Below are 19609 nucleotides of genomic sequence, written 5' to 3' on the forward strand. Positions count from 1 at the left end.
ACCGTATAAACCCATTTACAACCAACAACTTGCTTCCCAAGAGGAAGAGCGGTGAGGTCCCAAGTATGATTATGATGAAGGGCAGAGAGTTCTTCTTCCATCGCTCGGCACCACCCTGGAGAGGCAAGGGCTTCCTGGACATCCTTAGGGACAACAATAGATGATAACAAGGTGACAAACTGACGATGGGAGGCGGAAAGGTGAGTAAGTGAAGCATAATTAGAAATAGGATGAAGGGTGCAAGTACGTTTACCTTTCCGCAAGGCAATGGAACTGGAGTCACTAGTCGCGGCATGATTGGCCTAGGTTGAGGGTGGACCATGTAGATCATAACAATAGTTAATGGTATGTCCATCCATACCACAATGAGTGCACTTCCTCGGGCCTGAACCATGTCCTCTACCACGGGCTCCCCTTGAATCTCTGCCCCTAGTACGACCACCACCACGATAATAAGTGGGCCCACCATTGCCACTTCGGCCATACACAGGACTACTACTACCACCACGACCAGACTGAGCTCCCCGAGCTCCACCTCTAGCACCATGGCCTTTCGATACAACAAAGGCAGATCTATCGGAAATATTAGAGTTCTCAATAAACATGAACTTTATTGAAGGCGGATCTATCGGAGATATTAGAGTCCCACACATCTTTGGCAATGTCAAGAAACATGAAGTTTACACTAATCCTGGGTTCCATACTATTCCACAACCATGTGATGATCTAAGCATCCTCTTGTTCCCAGTCTTCATACACGTGAGAGTCGGTGGAGGGTTTCTCCTCTTTTATGTGTTTTACCTTCTTTGCCTTCAGGAAGACTTCGACGGATTTAGCCCAAGGCACATAACTCTCTCCATTTAGTATAATGGAGGTCATCTGAACATTCAAGTAGTCTGCAGGCACAATCACATTAGGTTTACAATCACTGTTATCTCCCATTCTATTATCACCGATTCTGCACATTTGCTGAATTCTATTACCACTGAATTCTGCACACTGCACACGACTAGATCACACTCGTCACACTGATTTCAGCCCTTGTTGTTGCTGAAAAGTGTGCTCTTTACACCATAAACCCTACTCCTACGGCTACTTGAAATCTCACCACTATATGATCACAACTCTTCCTTCGAAATACACAAAAAAAGAATAAACCCTAGCACGCTACTGTCTGAAACCCCAGCATATGATCTGAAACACACTTCCTATTTGATCCATAATAGATATCATGCATAGAAATCTCTTACCTTATCACCGAAGGAACAACCACACGAGCAGGAAATCAATCCACACAAGGCAGCCACTTCACCACATAGATCGACCCTCTATTCTTCATCGATTAGGGGAGGGCGATCTTAGAAACCATAGCAACCGACCACACAAGACCCGACTGAAGGCATAGAAACCTCCAAGGGAAGAGGGCGATCACTCCTTTTCAGCCCTTTCCCTTATCTCCAGTTGAATGCAGAAAATCAAGAGAAACCCTAGACAGGGTGCGTAGAGAATAGAAATCTAGGCAGATAGAAATCTAAGTAGATTCAAGTGGCTCTGATACCATGTTATGATTCGGCCTGCCTTGGAGTTCTATTTGTCTGAGATCGATTATGTAGAAAGAGGTAGAAAGGTGGAAGAAAGAGAGAGAGAGAGAGAGAGAAAGAGAAAAGGAGAAAGTCTAGTTCGAACTGGAAGTCTCAAGAACATAACTCCCATTCGGCCATACAGTGCTTTTTATTATTAAAATAATTGAAAAGACATATGTGCCCTTATTTAAGGAAGGAGCATTGGTTCTAACACAACATTACAGATCAGCAACCTTAATCTGGGTATAAGGACAGAAATACCCCTACGCTAGCAAACCTCATGGGTATAAGCATTGCTCCTTGCCACCACTGTTTGTTTCTTGCTCTTACAAGTTACAAGATTGCTGCCACGGAAGGTACAATATCCTGTAGTTGACCATTGGTCTGACACAAAACCAACCCACTTAGCATCTGTATACCCTTCTATCTCAAGAGTTCCTCCACTTGTATAACATACAACGACCTAGAGCACCCTTCAAATACCTATCCTTAGAACTACTTCCCAATGTGGAACCCGAGGATGTTGCATAAACTGACTCATCATACTTATAGCAAATGATATATCCTTTGATACAAGTACCTTCCAGGATCATCAAACTCTTCACCCGTATCAATACTCAACTTAGAATTCGATTCCATAGGTGTTTCAGCAAGTTTGGCACCTAACAACCCTGTTTCTTCAAGTAGGTCAAGGACATATTTCCTTTGATACAAGTTATTTCCATGCCTTGACCTTGCAACTTTTATTCCCATGAAGTATTTCATCGTAACAAGATCCTTCATGTGGAAGTGATCCTATAGGAAGTTTTTCAATCTGTCAATCCCATTGTTGTCACTGCCAGTTATGACAGTATCATCCTCATACACCACTATCAACATTTTCCCATCTTTTGAGTCACGACTAAACACAAAATCTACCCAACTACGCACGTGGAGATTGTTTCAGTCCATAGATCGCCTTTTTAAGTCTACAAACTTTACCATCCTCCCCCTGAGCAACAAACCCTAGTAGTTGCTCCATATATACTTCCTCAATCAGATCATCGTTTAGGAAGGCATTCTTGATGTTTAGTTGCAAGAGAGGCCAATCATACATTGTTGCTAATGAAATTAATACCCAAACTGAGCCAATTTTAGCCACGGGAGAGAATGTCTCCGTATAGTCAACACCGTATAACTTAGAATAGCACTGGCCACTAACCTGGCCGTAATCATTGTATGATACCAACGTATGACACCACTTTCATAACCTGGCCGTAATCATTGTATGATACCAATGTATGACACCACTAACCTGGCCCTAAAAGAGATTCTATGGTGTTTCCCAACCTGGCACGACTCACAATTCAACGATGGAAGATGACTTAAGGACGGAATCAACAACTTCGGAGCCTTGAGAGATGGATGACCAAGTTTGCAATGCCATTGGAGAGGAGTAAGAGATGACTAAAAGGCAAATGGTGGGCCATCACCATCAAGGTAATACAATCCACCTGCCCCATGCCCTCCACCAATCTTCATCCCCGTCCTGAGATCCTGAAACACACAAGAAGAGGATAAAAGGTTATAGAACAATTAAGTGACTTTGTTAATCTACTAACAAACATAATGTTAAAATGGAACATGAGTACATATAAAACAGAGGATAAATATAAGGAGGTAAGATCAACATCACCAACACCACAAATGGGAAAGGTAAAACCGTTAGCAAGGGTAACTATTTGGGATGTAGAAGACTGAGAAAGTGAAGAAAACACATTTGGAGTCCCAGACATATGATCTGAAGCTCTAGAGTCAATGATCCAACATGAGCGTTGGGAAGCCAAGCAAACCATACTTGAACGGGCAAGAGTAGTTGTATTCTGCTGAGAGGATGTCTGAAAGAACTTCTCGTATACATCACGTGGTACACTCACCATTTCCTTCCTAGAAGCACCAAGTGTTAGGTGGACCATGTAAATCACAACAGAAATTAATAGTATGTCGCTCTAATCCACAGTAATGTGCATTTTCTAGTTCCATTACTTCTTCCTTTACCACGACCTCCCCCTGACTCTCGACCTCCATTGCGGCCACTAGAACGATTAAATATAGGACCACCTTGATTTCCTAGAACCCACGGCCACCACCTCTATTTCCACAACCTCCCCCACTAGTCACCACAAAACCAAATTTGTCCGAGAGAGAAGAAGACTCTGCACAATCAATAGAAATCCTCCGAAGACGGGCAAACACTTCTTCAAGAGAGGGGAGAGCAGACTCTCCCAAGATTTGTACTTGAACGGGTTCATATTCAGCCTTCAAACTCACTTGAAACCTTGTCACATCAAGTTGCTCTTGTTGTTGTTGTTGAACTTGAACATCTGGTGTCAGAGGATGATATACATTAAGCTCATTACGGAGATCTCTCATTCTTGCATAGTATTTCTCCAAGCTTTGCTTACCCTGCTTCGGATTAAAGTACTCTTGGTAAAGTTGATATACTCTAGTGGTATTATCTTGGCCAGAATAAAGTTTCTTAGCATAGTCCCAGATTTCTTTAGTTGTATCCAGGTATATAAAATTAACACTAATTTTAGGTTCCATGCTATTCCACAACCAAGTCATAATCTGTGCATCCTCCTATTCCCAATCACTAAACCCTAGAGAATCAGAGGGGGGTTTCTCCTCTCTCACATGTTTTACCTTTTTCTTGCCTTTTAAAAACACTTCCACAGACTTGGCCCACGACACATAGTTCTCATTGATCAACTTAATAGAGGTCATTTGAACATTTAAGTAATCAGAAGAAATCATAACACCTGCCTTATTGTCACTACCATCTCTAGTTGATGCCATCCTAACTGATTCACCTCACTTCACAAAGAAATCACTATTATAAACAAAGTAGTCACCTTCTACTATTCAGCACCACACCACACACTACTCGACAAAATATAATTATGACCACACTACTACTGTCATGAATTCAGCATTCATAAACCCTACTTTCAACTCACATATCCAAGTATAAACAAAAGAAAAAGAGGTTCATATGCAAACCATCGAATAGAGGGTATTTAGTACACCACCACAACGATAACCACCACAGCAACTTGAGGCATATTTACCTCCAAGAACAAAAACGACCGCTCCTTTTTGAACCCTTAACGAACTTCCAATCTGTCTAAGAGATACTCAAAAAAAAAATCTGATATGGCGATGATCCCAAGAAGACAAAGGGCGATGAGAGAAGATTAAAAAATCGAATTGGTTATACCATGTAAATAGGTAGATTAATCCTATTCAGTTCAAGTTTCGAAGTATGTAAGAAGAAGAAGAAGAAGAAGAAGAAGAAAAGAAGGAGGAGAAGAAGGGTTCGGCCAGAAGAGAAAAGGTCACTCTACCCAGCAAGCCCACTTTGTATTTATAATGTATAAGCTGAAATACAAAATACAGTATTGTCCCTCATTAAAGATGGGACAAATAACTTAAAATTGAATAAAACAGACTATTCACTCTCAATTAGATAGACAAAAGACCAAAATACCCTTGTACTATCGACTCTAACAGCCTCAAACACCTTTTAAATGAGGCGTATCAGAGGCATATGCCTCATGCCTCCGAGAAAAAGAAAAACAAGAACTCCTCCCCCCATCTTCCTCTTAAGGCTTATGTTAGATAGTGTATGCCCTTAACTCCAACCAGCTTGATGTACATTATGACATTTATTGTAAATGAATAAAGTACATATTTGGTTCATGTTTTATTAGTGTGTTTTTGTGTAATACCCTTAAATTGGACACTTATGAGACTCGTGTTAGTTTAGAATCTTCATAGCTGTTGGATAGATCTGGGGAGATTTATCCTGCCAAGGCTGACACTGATGTGCCGCCAAATGGATTGGGGTGGCTTGTCTCAACTACCAGGGTGAGACCTGAGGTACATGCAGTGTGGGTTTTCTTGAAACCCTGAACCAGACCAAATTCCAGTATTGCCCTAGACCTTGTAAATAGATGGGCAAAACTGGATTGTTACACCTGACCCCTATACCTGACTATGGTACTACACTAGGTGTCGGATTAGGCTGTCTTCGATATGCCAATTAGTGATATCTTAAAGGGGATCAAAACATTTCACAAAAGGTTTGCAAAAGGTTTTAATTTCCGGGATTCATGTGAGTAGAGAGTGCAACACTGTACCTTGCAGCTGAGGGAGAGGTCATCTCGTGTCGAATAGTGTTTGATTATTATGGGCTGAGAGGTTAAGTGTAAGACCATTTAGGGATAATAAACCTGATGGGCTAATCTCACATCTGCCCATAGTCCTTGGGCCTTCATAAGATGACTGGACCCAAGGACCATCTAGTGTAAATGTTGGGCCCATTAAGAGCTCATACTGATGGAATCAATGTTTCACTGTATTCAGTAGTGAATTCGACCAGGCCTTGCAACAAAGGCTAGGCTGAACCCATTGGCTTATGTGGAGATCAATGATAAGGCCCCACGCCATACAAAGAGAGCCAAGCTAGCCAGCATTAAAAGTGAGCCTAAAAGCTTAATGGGCCTAAAGCCCATTTTGAATTGGGTTAATTGGATTGATTAAATAAGGGGCAAATCTGGGTATGGATTAGCATATTAGGATAAGAGGATAACTCCTATCCACTTAAAGAGTCCAGATCCAAATAGAAATTTGGATCAGGAAACTTCTAATTTGATTAGGAGTAGCTGATCTTGATCTGTAGATAAGATAAGGGATTATCCTTATCACTTAAAGAGTTTGATGCAAATAAAGATTTGGATCAAGAAACTCCTAATCAGATTAGGAGATTGACTCTTTAAGGTCTATATAAAGGAGGAGGGTGAACTGGAATGTACATACACAGTTCTATTGTTTTCTGCATTCAACTCTCTCTCCTTCTGCTCTTGCCGCCCTACCTTGTTCAATCTCCACCTCTTGGAGTGGTCAAGATTGAATCTTGATATTGTTTCTTGGTGGAAGAAACAATCTTGAAGTTGTGCTCACATCCCTACACATATCTTGCTGAAGAATTGGGGTTCTTGCTGAAGATTCTATTGCTGATCCTGTCGCACCCTAAGTTGTGTCATCTTCAGTGGAGGAAGTATTTGGTACTCTCTTTGGATTTTGAAACACACCTCATGCCTTCGGGTAGTGGAACACCTCATGCCTTCGGGTAGTGGAACACCTCACATCATGCCTGTGTGTTTTTAAGCAATGGATAGTTCTATTTTGTATTAGGGTTTTTGGTTGTAATGGGAAGAATTGTATATCCTCTGTTCAGCTTCTCATTGTATAGGGGTTTCTTTGTATGCGTTTTTTGATATTAATGAAATACTTTACCTTATAGTTTCAAAAAAAAAAGGGTAGGTTTCTCTCCAACCCACTAGGAATATCTCAGATATTTGTACCACCCCTAATCTCTCCTCTGCAAGTATTTGTTAAGTATTTTCCCTCAACTGTATCCCTAGAGAGAAATCTTCCCTGGTGCCACTGGGAGAAACAGGAAAAAGTAAGCTCATTCAGTCCAGGGACTCCAACTGTTTCCAAAATCAAAGACGAACACTATAAACTGCAAAATAGAGCCTAGAAAAAATTTAAGCACCACCACCAGTAGCACCAAGAGATGATCTTTAAGCATTTCTATGACTTCTTGATCTTCTAGAATCTACTCCAAGAATCTCCTTGGGCATCAATCTATGGAGTAAAAAAATCTCAAAAAAACATCTATGCCAAGGATAAAACAATAGATCAATTAGCTTCCAAATCATTCCATGCAGTTTGTTGATCTTGAAACTGCACGGGCTTCACTAGGGGATGGGGTGTAATTTCTCTAATACCAACTTGTTATTCGGTATTTCAGTTAAAGTAGAAATTTAGAAGTGTAAGAATATGAGAGAAGAATAAAGAAGAAACAGTTCAGATTATAGTTGAAAGAGCGTAGAAGAAGAGAACAGAATGTTGAAGAAAAACATCTAATCTAGACAGCTATCCTTACATTCATATATCTACCAGTGCAAAAAATGATCAACTTACCACTGCTGCCAGACTTTAACAAAAATGATACACTACAAACAGAAAATAACCAATAACAATAACAATAAAACAGGAAAAACCACAAGAATAAAACCAGCACCAAACAGAGGAGATGGAATGAAGTCTTCCATCTCCTTTAAAGCATCTTCTCTGTAGAGATAATTTAAAGAACAACCTCACAGCAAAAAGATTTCATCTGTGGGGGCAAGTGACCAGCCTAAATAGCTTTACAAGGGAAGGCTTGAAAAGAAGAATTTGATTAGTAAAGATTTTCTGTCTATAACGATTCCATCAAGTTGAAAATATTTCTCATTCTGAAATTTTCTATGAAGTTTCCCATAAAATTTCTGATAAGAATTGAAATGTTCCTTCAAATCAAGATCACCTATATTGATCTCAAGTAAGAGAAGTGGTTGAGGAGAAAGGGAATAAGACAATTGCTATTTATTTAACTTTGTTTTATTTGTTTCACAAAGACCTTGCATTTAAATGTCCTCTTTATGAAACAATTTTAGGGTAGATTACCACTTGGATAAGATCCAATAAAAGTATCTATCAACTTTGATCTATAGCACAATTTCATAGTCAGCAATGATAAATTTCAAATCTGATTTATTACATGCTTCTACAAATTATGATATGCAAGTATGGCAAAATGGGAAAATATATTAGAAGTAAATATCACCTTTAAGAAAATGAGGTGACGATATAATTCTGGATCTAGTGAGGGCAAGTCATTTAAATAGTTGTACCTGAGCAATAGAACCAATGGAAGTACCGTTATTAGAGCAACAGAAAAGGAAAACCATACTATCAAGTGAAGAAAGGGAACAAGAAATCTCTTCATTAAAAGAAGACTCTTAACTAAAACTGAGAACCCTAAACCATGAGAAAATTGCATGTGTTAACCATTATGGATGCTATAAAGCAAGTTTAAAAAAAAATGGTTTCAGTCTAAACCTGGGACCCAGGGTAACGGAGTTAATTAGCAGTTAGAAAAGCTTATGGAAACAATTGTAACTAGCAAAAAGGGTTTTTCTATTTGGTGCAATTAGAATTCTTCTCCATACAGTGTAGTGAACCAAACTGGCCATCAAATAGATACCCTTTGAATCAGCCATGCTCTTACTCCCCCAGTTTTCACATCAGCATATAGCCCACCATTTTTTTGAAGAAATTCCCCCAGTTGTGTTGAATACCCAAATGAAATAGGGCCATCACCAAATGTAAATGATAGTCCTGGCTACCCAGCCATAGTTGTCAAGGTGACGCCTACGCAGGCCCATAGGCGATAAGGCACCCCTTGAAGCTCACCTCGCCTAACTGCCAAGCAGATATTATAAAATACTTTTTAATTCTTTATTTTTTAACATTATAATTATAAAATAGACATTATTAACCTAAAATGTTCATTTTGCGTGTTTACATACTAATTTCTTTTTATTATTTTCTTATTTGTTAGGGATTAATCAACACAAACATTGCTAAATGCTGTATTAAACTCTCAAAGACTAATAAATAAGGAAGAACTTGAAATTTTGTCTACTACTACTTTTTCTTTTCTTCTCATGAATATGTTGATTTTCTATATTTTAACATGAACTCTATACTTTTCTTATGAAAAATATGAATAATTATTAAGGAAATATGGTTATGGTACCCAGGGAACTACCCCAGGATCTATGCTTTCTACATAAAAAATCCATCACCTAGGTGACTAGGCAACAAGGCACCCCCTTGTTGCCTAGCCTCGCTTTGGTGCCTTGAAAACTATGTACCAGCATCTTCGGAAAGGTAGACTAGATGTCAACCTAACCTTTGACATTATTTTGCACTAAGTGGCAACTCTCACACTTGAACCAATGTGGTGTGCTAGTGTCAGTGAGCTCACATTTTGATTCATGCTGCTAGCACATGCTGAACTTTAAGCTTAATTGCACTTATTCTGGACAATAGGCAAGGTCTTCAGGAGTGAAATTTGCTCTACAAATAGATGGTGGCTAGAAGGAAGAAGGGATCTTATTGTAGCCCCAGCCATCGTGCCATGTCAAAGATTATTCATAATTTACAGTTCTTCAGCGAACAACATAACTGATAAAGAGAGCCTCTTCATACCAAGAAAGAGCAGGAATTTTTGTCTTTGTCCACCCTAATATAAATAGAAGAGCTGGTGCTGCCAGCCTAACTTTGACTCAAAATCGGTTTTGGGTTTAAAGACAGTTCAATCAAGTGTATCTTCAGATTTTTTTTCTTCTTTTTTGGATCGAATCTAGAGGGAAAGTACATCTGCTGATCTCTAAGTGGTTCCTGCATTGTTTCTTCCCTTTTTTTCTTGGTTGTGTGCAGAGAAACCCTCTGTAAGAGGGGTGAACAGATGCTGTGAAGGTGTTTTTAGTCCTATGTGGACCATGTGATCCTTTTTTGTTCCCAGGTAGGAGGGTTGTGTTGGACTGGATGAGCTGTACCTGCTGTGACAGCAGCTTTATCCATTTTCTAGGTGGTTGTAGTACTCATGTTGCCTAAAATAGGATGAAGTGATCCTCGTAGGGGCTATCCAGACCAAAAATATATTTAGTTTTACTTCTGCAATTCTTTTTCAGCAGTGTAATAGTGCTTTTCTTTGGTTTCAACAGAGGGGAATGATCCTATAGTTCTGGTTTGTGTGAAATCAAGTGTGTTAGTGACAGTGGTGACAATTTCCTTCTTTTTCTGCTGTTCTTTGTGATTGAATAGTGCAATCAACTCATTCCTAACATGTCTTCTGAGGATTCAGTTGTCTCAGGTGTCTTCAAGCCACAGTGGAGTGAGTGGGGGATTTGATATGAACTTGTCTATGGCTGTAATTCCCTTTGATGGACTCAATTACCTAGAATGGTCGAAGGGGATTAAACTCTATATAACTGCAAGGGAAAAATAGGTTATAATTAATGATAAGACTAAAAAACCAAAGCCTGGGAGTGCAGACCATGATAGGTGGGATGAAGAAAACAGAATGGTGAAGTTGTGGCTGTAACTATCCATGCTGCCATAGGTGAGGAAGGCCTTCATGTGGGCAGAAACTGCTTATGAGATTTGGGAGCAATCTAAAATTACTTATTCAGAGCAACGACACCATGCAAACATATCAGTTGCTAGCTGCTCCTTCAACTTGCAAGCAGGGTAAAAGGAGTCCCTCATCATACTACTCAGATTTGACCTCCACTTGGAAAGAATTAGATCACTATCAGAATATGGAATGGAAATGTGATGTGGATGCCAAGGCCTACAAGTCTGAATTCTCAGCAACAGGTCTTTGCCTTTCTTTTGGGGCTGAACCCTATGTATGAATCTATTAGGGTTCAGATATTGGGTAGTACAGATCTGCCATCAGTATAGGAAGTGTATCTAGTACAGTCAGAAGAGAGCAAGAAAAATGTGATGAATTATTCAGAGGGGGAGCCAGTTGGTCTGGCAGTTAGGGGAGGTGCAAATATTAGTGGAAGTTCCTTACGAAGGGTGATTCTCAAAAAAAGGGTGGATGAAAAAGATAACTATGGTGTACTCATTGCCACTAGGGACACCTGTTGGGATCTCCATGGAAAGCCTAAGTGGGCATAAGAACTAAGTAAGAAATCAGTTCAAGAACATAATAAAAATCCTAGTTAGTAGGGTCAAAAGAAGTATGACTCCGCAAACATTGTTTCTCAAGAACATTAGATTTCAGATCCCACTATGAACCAAGGTAGCCCTTCTGATTCCAATCCAAATGAAGATATCATCAACTCATTCTGTGACCATTTTGAGTTGTATGGTAGGACACTTGTTAGATGGATTCTGGCACTACTCCCTCCACTTCCTTTGCGTCTACATTAGGTAACTCTGCCATAGCCTTCCATGTATCTTCTCTTACTTCAAAGTCTCCCTAGATCATGACACTAGAGTCTCGAACCATATGACGGGCAAGTGCAATTTATTTCAGTTTTAAAATCCACTTTTTGAGAAAGATAAGGTGAGACTAGTTGATGGTTCATTTTGCATCATATTTGGTCAAGGAACAATTTCCCTCCCATTGGTCATTACTCTCTCAAATGCAATGCATGTACCAAATTTCCCATAAACTTGTTTTCCATTACAAATTCATTGAAAGGCTCAGTAACCTTTTTTTCCTTCTTGTCTTAGATTTGAACACGATGGAGGTGATTAGTGTAGGTAGTATGGTCAATGGTCTCTATGTGTTGGAGAATAAAGCTAGTTTTGAAGCCACATATTCTTGTTTTGTAGCTGTAGAGTCCATGAATTAGGCTTATTTATAGCAGTCGTTTTAGTTATTTATCTATTAAAGTCAATGTCCATGTTTGAGTTGAAATATCAAACTTGTCAGTTGAGCAAACATTGTAGAAATGAGTTCCTTTAAAGAATAATAACGTTGGATTTCCTTTTCATATTATTCATTTTGATGTTTGGGGCTCTATTACTTTACCCTCTGAGTAGGGCTGTCAATTGGACTGGATTTGGCCCAATCCGGTCCAATCCAATATTGGTCCATTTACAAATGGACTGGACCAAATCCATATAAACCAAGTCCAATCCAGTCCAAATAAAATGCAAATGGACCGGATTGGGTCCAATCCAATCCAAATTGAATCAAACACCAAAATAACATGAGAAATCCAATAAATATATGAAAAAGCTACAACACTTGCTACATTCCAATCCCGTCCAATTAAAATGCAAACGGACCAGATTGGGTCCAATCCAATCCAAAGTGAATGAATAGAAGTACATTAACAAAAGTTCTTTCATAAAAGTACATTTGTAAAAATGCTTTTGTAAAAGTGCTTTCATAAATGTACTTTGATAAAAGTAATTTCGTAAAAGTGCTTTCATAAATGTACTTTGATCAAAGTACTTCGTAAAAGTACTTTCATAAAAGTGCTTTTATAAAAGTACTTTCGTAAAGGTACATTCGATCGTCCAAACTTAATTGTCCAATGTATTTAATGGATTGGATTGGACATTCGATCGTAACGGATTTATAGTGAACTAAATCAGATTGAACAAATATCCGGTCCATTGATAGAAAAGAATATAGGTGTCAATGGACCCAGTTTGGGATGGAACTGATCTAAATTAAAATCAATTTGAATAGATTGGACAGTTCAAGCATTGAATTGGACCAATCCAAAGTGGTCCAAAATTACTCAAATTGGACCGGATTGGGTTGGACCAAATCTGATCCAACTGACACTACTAACAAATAATAGAAAATACAAAAAATAAGAGAGATCTAAAAAACGAAAGTGGATAAAAACAAGAACATTCCAATTGGACCGGATTAAGTCCGATCTGATCCAATCTAACATAGGTCCATTCACAAATGAACTAGGCCTAATCCAATCCAAATCCATACAAACCAAGTCCAAACCGGTCCAATTGAAACGCAAATGGACCAAATTGGGTCCAATCCGATCCAAATTGAAAAAAATTTCAAAAATTACATAAAAACCCCATAGATTATAAAAATCTACAATAATATATAACAAATTCACAAAATATAAAAATGCAGAAATATGGCTGCAAAAGATGCAAACAGTTTATCCAAACAAAAATACAAATATTAAGAAATTTATTGAAAAATACAAGTATTAATAAAAACACCAAAATTACAAAAAAAAAAATGAAAAACACAAAAAATTATATAAATTCGGAAGAAAAAGGAAAATAATAAAATTAAGAAAACATTGTTTTAAAAAGTAGAAATTCAAAGAAATACCTAAATTGAAAAAAAAAAATGAATACACTTCAACAAAAAACCTGTGAAAGAATAAAAAATGACAAAATTCAAGAAAAGTAATTTTTAAATAAGAAAATAAAAATGTATAAAAACAAAAAAAAAACAGAAAACCATAAATTATAGAAAATGGGAAACAAAAATTAAAAATTGCAAAAAAAAATAATAGAAGTTGCAAAAAAAATTACAAAAAAGCAAAAAATAACCGAAAATTATAAGAAATTTCATATAAATAATAGAAACTATAAAAAATCAACAAAAAATATAGAAAAAACAAAAATTGTAAATTAAAATACACGAAATTGTATAAATTTCAAAAAAAAAAAGCAAATAGTGCTCTACAATGGTGAAACACCAGAGAACTGATCGAGAAGCGGTTGCAACTACGAAAGAAAACAAACAAAATAACATGTGTGTTAGGTAATGGTTGAAAGACCAAAGAGGCAACACAAACCCAATATCAGTCATTGGTTGTCGTTGCACGGGTAAAAAAAAAATCTCTAGCCTTGTTTTGCAATGTCAGAAAGACAGATCTACTTTGTTTCCATTAGAGGTGAAGAAAAAAACAATGCAGGCAACAATGGAGCTATTGGAACCGTTGTTTGTAAATCGTCGGCCGCCGCTTACGTCTCCCTTATCTCCTTTTGTTGTTGATGAAGAAAAGCTATGCCCCAACTGAAACAAATAGTGAGGAACCGCTATTGGATGTGGGAAAAAGTGATTCCGTAACAAAGCTTGTAGAGAGAGTGGTTGGACGCTCCAGGGAGATTGAAATACAAAGCGTTGCCATCGCTGGAGAAATAAAGGGATAGAAAGTAATGCCACTGGAGACAGAGAAAGCATTGTCAGAGAAATACAGTGCCAATGGAGAGAATGTGAGAGAGAGAGAGAGAGTCATGTTCCATTGTTCATTGTTCCAATATATGTCTTTGGTTGTTGTTTAAATAATTTAGTTATTTGTGTTAGGGTCCGTTTGGCTAGTTAAAGCATTTTTTCTGTTATTTCTGTTATTGTACTCACTTACAGCAGGGGCACAAGGGTCTTTTCCCTTCTTATTTCAGACGCCCTATATAATATAATAGAAGCTAGCGCCGCCAGCACGGTTCTATTGCTCCAAACCTTTTCTTCTTCCTTTCTTTCTTCTCCTTTTCTCTCTTCTTCCCTTCTCTACTCTACTTCCTCATATTTCAATCGGATTTATTGCCAAGATGGTATCAGAGCAAGGTTGTTGAATCTGGGCGACCAAGTTTTTTTCTCTTCAAGTTGCTGAATCTGGGCAGAACAGAGGACTGAATCTGGGTTGATCAAATCAGATCTGCAACTGGTACAACCCTAAAGTTTTTCTTTCTTCTTTTATTTCTTTCCTTGGTCATGTACCAACTGGAGAACAAATGAATCCAAACCACTGAATATAGGCAGATTTTTGTGAGGGTTATATTTTTTATTTGTTGGATCGTGTGATCCTGTACCTATGAAAAGGTGACTGTAGGTCATAGATGACTTGTTTTCTCTGCTCGTTAGTCTGATTTCATGTGTGTTAGGATCTCTCTTATTGATTAATGTTGTGGTGGAACTTACTGGAAAACCAGTAGGCTGGGACTGTTCTTCATGCAGATCTGAAAATCAGTCTCGTCATAGTTCTTCTTTGGAAATTGGTGCCAATTTTTGTGCTCAGATTAAATCCAGAACCGAATTGTTGCGCGTGGAGCTTTTGTCAATATAAGGAGGGTTCCTAAGTTGAGAGTTTAGATAAAAAAACCTTGTGTTTATCATGTCGTCTGAGAATTCTGCTACTTCAGAGATTTCAGAGAGCCACAATGGAGTGTGTGGGGTAATGGCTATGAATTTACCATGGCTGTATTCCCTTTGATGATCTGAACTACCTTGAGTGGTCTAGGGGAATAAAACTCTACATCACTGCTAGGGGGAAAATAGGATACATCAATGGGAGAGTAATGGAACCAAAGAACAGAAGTGTTGAATATGATAGGTGGAACCAAGAGAATAGTATGGTGATGTCATGGCTCTTGGTTTCCATGCTGCCACAGGTAAGGAAGACTTTTATGTGGGTTGAAACTGCTTGTGAGATATGGGAACAGTCCACCTATTCAGAGCAGAGACACTATGCCAAGATATACCAACTGCAAGCTAAATCCTCTACTTGCAAGCAGAGGGAGCGGAGTCTCTCGATGTACTATTCTGGTTTGACATCGATATGGAAAGAACTTGATCACTACCAGAATGTGAATTGGAAGTGTGATTAAGATGCAAAGGCGTATAAGTCACTTGTATCTCAGCAACAGATCTTTGCATTCCTCCTAGGGCTGAATCCTTCATATGAGTCCATCAGGATGCAGATCATGGGTAGTAAAGACTCGCCATCAATTCAGGAAGTGTATGCCTTTGTGCAATCAGAAGAGAGTAGAAGAAGTATGATGTTTGGGGCCCTGTTACTCTACCCACTGAGGTTGGATATAAGTACTTCATTACCTTGATTGATGATTACTCTAGATACACTTAGGTTTACCCTATGCGATCTCGAGATGAAGTGCCAAAAATTGTGAGACTTTCAACGCATGGTTCAATCAGTTCCAAACTGAAATCCATATCTTCCAGACGGACAATGCGAAGGAATACTTCCATAGTGATCTCACGGAGTCTTTTTGCTTCGAGTGGATCACTTCAACGAAGCTCTTGTGCCAAGACACCCTAACAAAATGGTGTTGCTGAACGAATGAACCGTCACCTTCTCGAAGTAGCTCGTGGCTTATTAATTCATATGAATGTGCCAAAACGCTTTTGGATGGATGCAGTTTTGTGTGCTACATACATCTTCAACTGTACGCCATCTCGGTTACTAGAGTATAAGGCCCCACATCGGCTTCAGTTTCCTACAGCTCCGTTGTCCACCATTCCGATTCGTGTTTTTGGGTGTCGTTGCTTTGTCCATAACTTGTCCCCTACTCGTGGTAAGCTTGATCCTTGGGTTATTCTTTGTGTTTTCCTTGGTTACCCTTTATCTCAAAGGGGGTATCGTTGCTATGATCCTACCTCTCACAAGTACTATGTCTCCATTGATGTATCATTCTTTGAGAATCAACCTTTCTTTTCGGTTTCTCCTCAGGGAGAGAGTAGGGTTGAGGAGAAACAGGCGGCTCAAACTCAACTACCTCCTTTACCCGATCCTCCTCCATTCCGGGTCTTTCATCATTGCCATAAAAGCCAGCAGAGTTCAAGAGTCGTGGAACCTAACACTATGCAACCAACATCATCGGATTCGCCAGAGGCAGATCCATCTCACCAGCCAGGTACACTTGCTCCTATTGATATGCCTGTTCCTCTCAATGTTGATTCCCCTGTCATCAATGATCTTGATGTTCCTATTGCTAAGAGAAAGGGTGTTAGATCTTGTACCACTAATCATCCTATCTCTAATTTTGTGTCCTATGATCACATTTCACCTTCATTTCGTGCATTCCTATCTTTTGTGGACAGTGTCCCCGTTCCTAAGAATGTAGCAAAAGCTTTATCTAAACTTGAATGGATAGATGCAATGCAGGAAGAAATTGATACATTACACAAAAATGGCACTCGGGAGTTGGTGGATCTTCCTGAAGGGAGGGAACCAGTGGGATGCAAGTGGGTGTTCACAGTGAAACGCAAGGCTGATGGAACTGTTGAAAAGTACAAGGCTAGACTGGTAGCAAGAGGTTTTACATAGATATATGGAGTGGACTATGCAGAAACTTTTGCTCCAATAGCCAAGATGAACTCTATCAGGATTCTTCTTTGATTGGCAACAAATCTTGACTGGGAACTTCACCAATTGGACATCAAAAATGCTTTCTTGAATGGTGACTTGGAAGAGGAAGTGTACATGACCCAACCTCCAGGTTTTTGTGCCAAAAGCAGTGAACAAAAGGTGTGTAGGTTAAGAAAATTTTTATATGGGTTGAAACAATCACCTCGGGCTTGGTTTAGTATGTTCCACTTAGTAGTTCAAGAGATGGGGTTCAAACAATGTCAGTCAGATCACACTTTATTTGTGAAAAGAGGTGAAGGGAAAATTGCAGCTCTAATTGTATATGTGGATGACATAGTGATCACAGGAGATTAGGAGGCTGAAATACGGAGACCAAAAAAAGTCTTAGCCACTCAATTTGAGGTGAAAGATTTAGGCCCCTTACGTTATTTCCTTGGAATTGATGTTGCTCGCTCTCACAAGGGCATCTTTATTTCCCAACGGAAATATGTACTAGATCTACTAGAAGATACAAGCAACTTGGGGGTAAAACCAAGTGATTCACCAATTTAATCTAATCACCAGCTGGGAGACAATCAGGGAGAGTTTTTGAAAGATGTGAAGAAGTTCTAGAGACTCGTAGGGAGACTCTTGTATTTGTCTATGACCAGGCCTGATATTGCTTATGTAGCGGGTGTCCTTAGTCAGTTAATGCACAATCCTAGGACAACTCACTTTGAAACTGCAGAGAGGATCCTTAGATACCTCAAGAAGTTTTCTGGAGCTGGTTTGTTGTTCCAGAAACATGGTCACTTAAAGGTGGAAGTATATACTGATGTTGATTGGGTAGGAGCAGTTGATAACCGAAAGTCTACCAGTGGGTATTGTGCCTTTGTAGGAGGAAACCTGGTCTCATGGGATTGCTCCAATCATGTGGATAAGAAATCTGTTAGGTGAACTGGGTTTTGTAGTGAGCAATCCTATGTCACTCTACTGTGACAATAAAGCTACCATCAATATTGCTGCTTACATGATAGGATGAAACACATTAAAGTGGACAAGCATTTTATTAGAGAGAAACTTGTAAATGGAGAAGTGTGTACTCCATATGCCAACTCAGACGAACAACTTGTAGATATCTTCACCAAAGGTCTTCATCATGTGTGGCACAATGATTTGTGTGACAAGTTGGGCATGATTAACATCTATGCTCCAACTTGAGGGGGAGTGTTGAAATAATTTAGTTATTTGTGTTAGGGTCTGTTTGGCTAGTTAAAGTGTTCTTTTTTTGTTATTTCTATTATTGTACTCACTTACAACAAGGGCACAAGGGTCTTTTCCCTTCTTATTTCTGCTACCCTATATAATATAATAGAAGTTGGCGCCACCAGCACGGTTCTATCTCTACTTCCTCATATTTCAATCGGATTTATTGCCAAGAGTTGTTGTTTTGTTCATGACCTATCTCCCCCTGTGGTAAGCTTGACCCTTGTGACATTTCATGTGTCTTCTTGTGTTATCCTTCTTTTCAAAAGGGTTATCAGTGTTTTGATCCTATCTCCAAGAAATACTCTCTCTCTATGGATGTATCCTTCTTTGAAAGTGACCTTATTCCCTATTTCTCCTTAGGGGGAGAGTAGGATTGAGGAGAAACACATACAAGTTCAACCTCCTCCTCTTTCTAATCCACCATTCTGTGTTTTCCTTCGTTTCCAAAAGAGCCAATTGGATTCGAAAGCAATAGAGCAACTTGAAGCCACACCACTGACATCATCAGAATGGATATAAGTGTGGGCCAATTGATTCTCCTATCAATCCTAAACACAAGTTGGGTGATTCTGATGATGAAACAATAAAGGATGTGAAACAGTTCCAGAGACGTGGGGAGGCTCTGTATTTGTCTATGACTAGGCCTAACATTGCATATGCTATAGGTGTCCTTAGCCAATTCATGTATGCTCCTAAGGCTACCCACATGGAGGCCACTGAGAGGATTCTTAGGTATGTGAAGAAGCATGCAATGGATGGTTTATTATTCCAGAAGCATGGGTCTTTAAAGGTGGAAGTGTATACAAGTGTTGATTAGGTTGAATCTATAGATGTTTGGAAATTTACCAGAGCTATGTCACATAGTGTTGCTGAAATGTCATTGTATTGTGACAATAAGGAATCTATCAATATTGTTGCCAATCTAGTTCTTCATGATAGGACAAGCATATGGAAGTGGACAAACATTTTATCACGGAGAAGATTGTGATTGGCGAAGTATGCATCCCTTATGTTAGTTCTAAAGAGAAAATTGCAGATATCTTCACAAAGGACCTTCATCACCTAGGGCACAATGACTTAATGTGACATGACAAGTAGGACATGATTGATATCTAAATCCCAACTTGAGGGGGAGTCTTAACAGTAGTTGTACTTAGGCCATAGGGCATTTTTGTCTTTGTACTTTTACTTTTCTTATTAGTTGGGTTGCCC

The 19609-nt window shown here is 38.9% G+C and overlaps 1 protein-coding gene across 8 annotated transcripts in view; it reads right to left on the bottom strand.

The window, feature by feature from the left end:
• Positions 1 to 19609, bottom strand: part of UPL6 (ubiquitin protein ligase 6) — a 134331-nt gene that overhangs the window by 43434 nt on the left and 71288 nt on the right. For 7 of the 8 annotated variants that reach the window (XM_088976065.1, XM_088976063.1, XM_088976064.1 and 4 more), the window contains one exon: positions 8302 to 8368. In XM_088976065.1, coding sequence (XP_088832191.1) covers positions 8302 to 8368 — 67 coding nt within the window. Of the gene's footprint in view, positions 1 to 2924; positions 3120 to 8301; positions 8369 to 19609 lie in introns of those variants that run through there. The other variant, XM_088976068.1, reaches the window with a different exon arrangement.

This window comes from Nelumbo lutea, chromosome 3 (genome assembly GCF_056320005.1).
Source record: "Nelumbo lutea isolate HS-2025 chromosome 3, American lotus-T2T, whole genome shotgun sequence".
Taxonomy (NCBI): Eukaryota; Viridiplantae; Streptophyta; class Magnoliopsida; order Proteales; family Nelumbonaceae; genus Nelumbo; species Nelumbo lutea.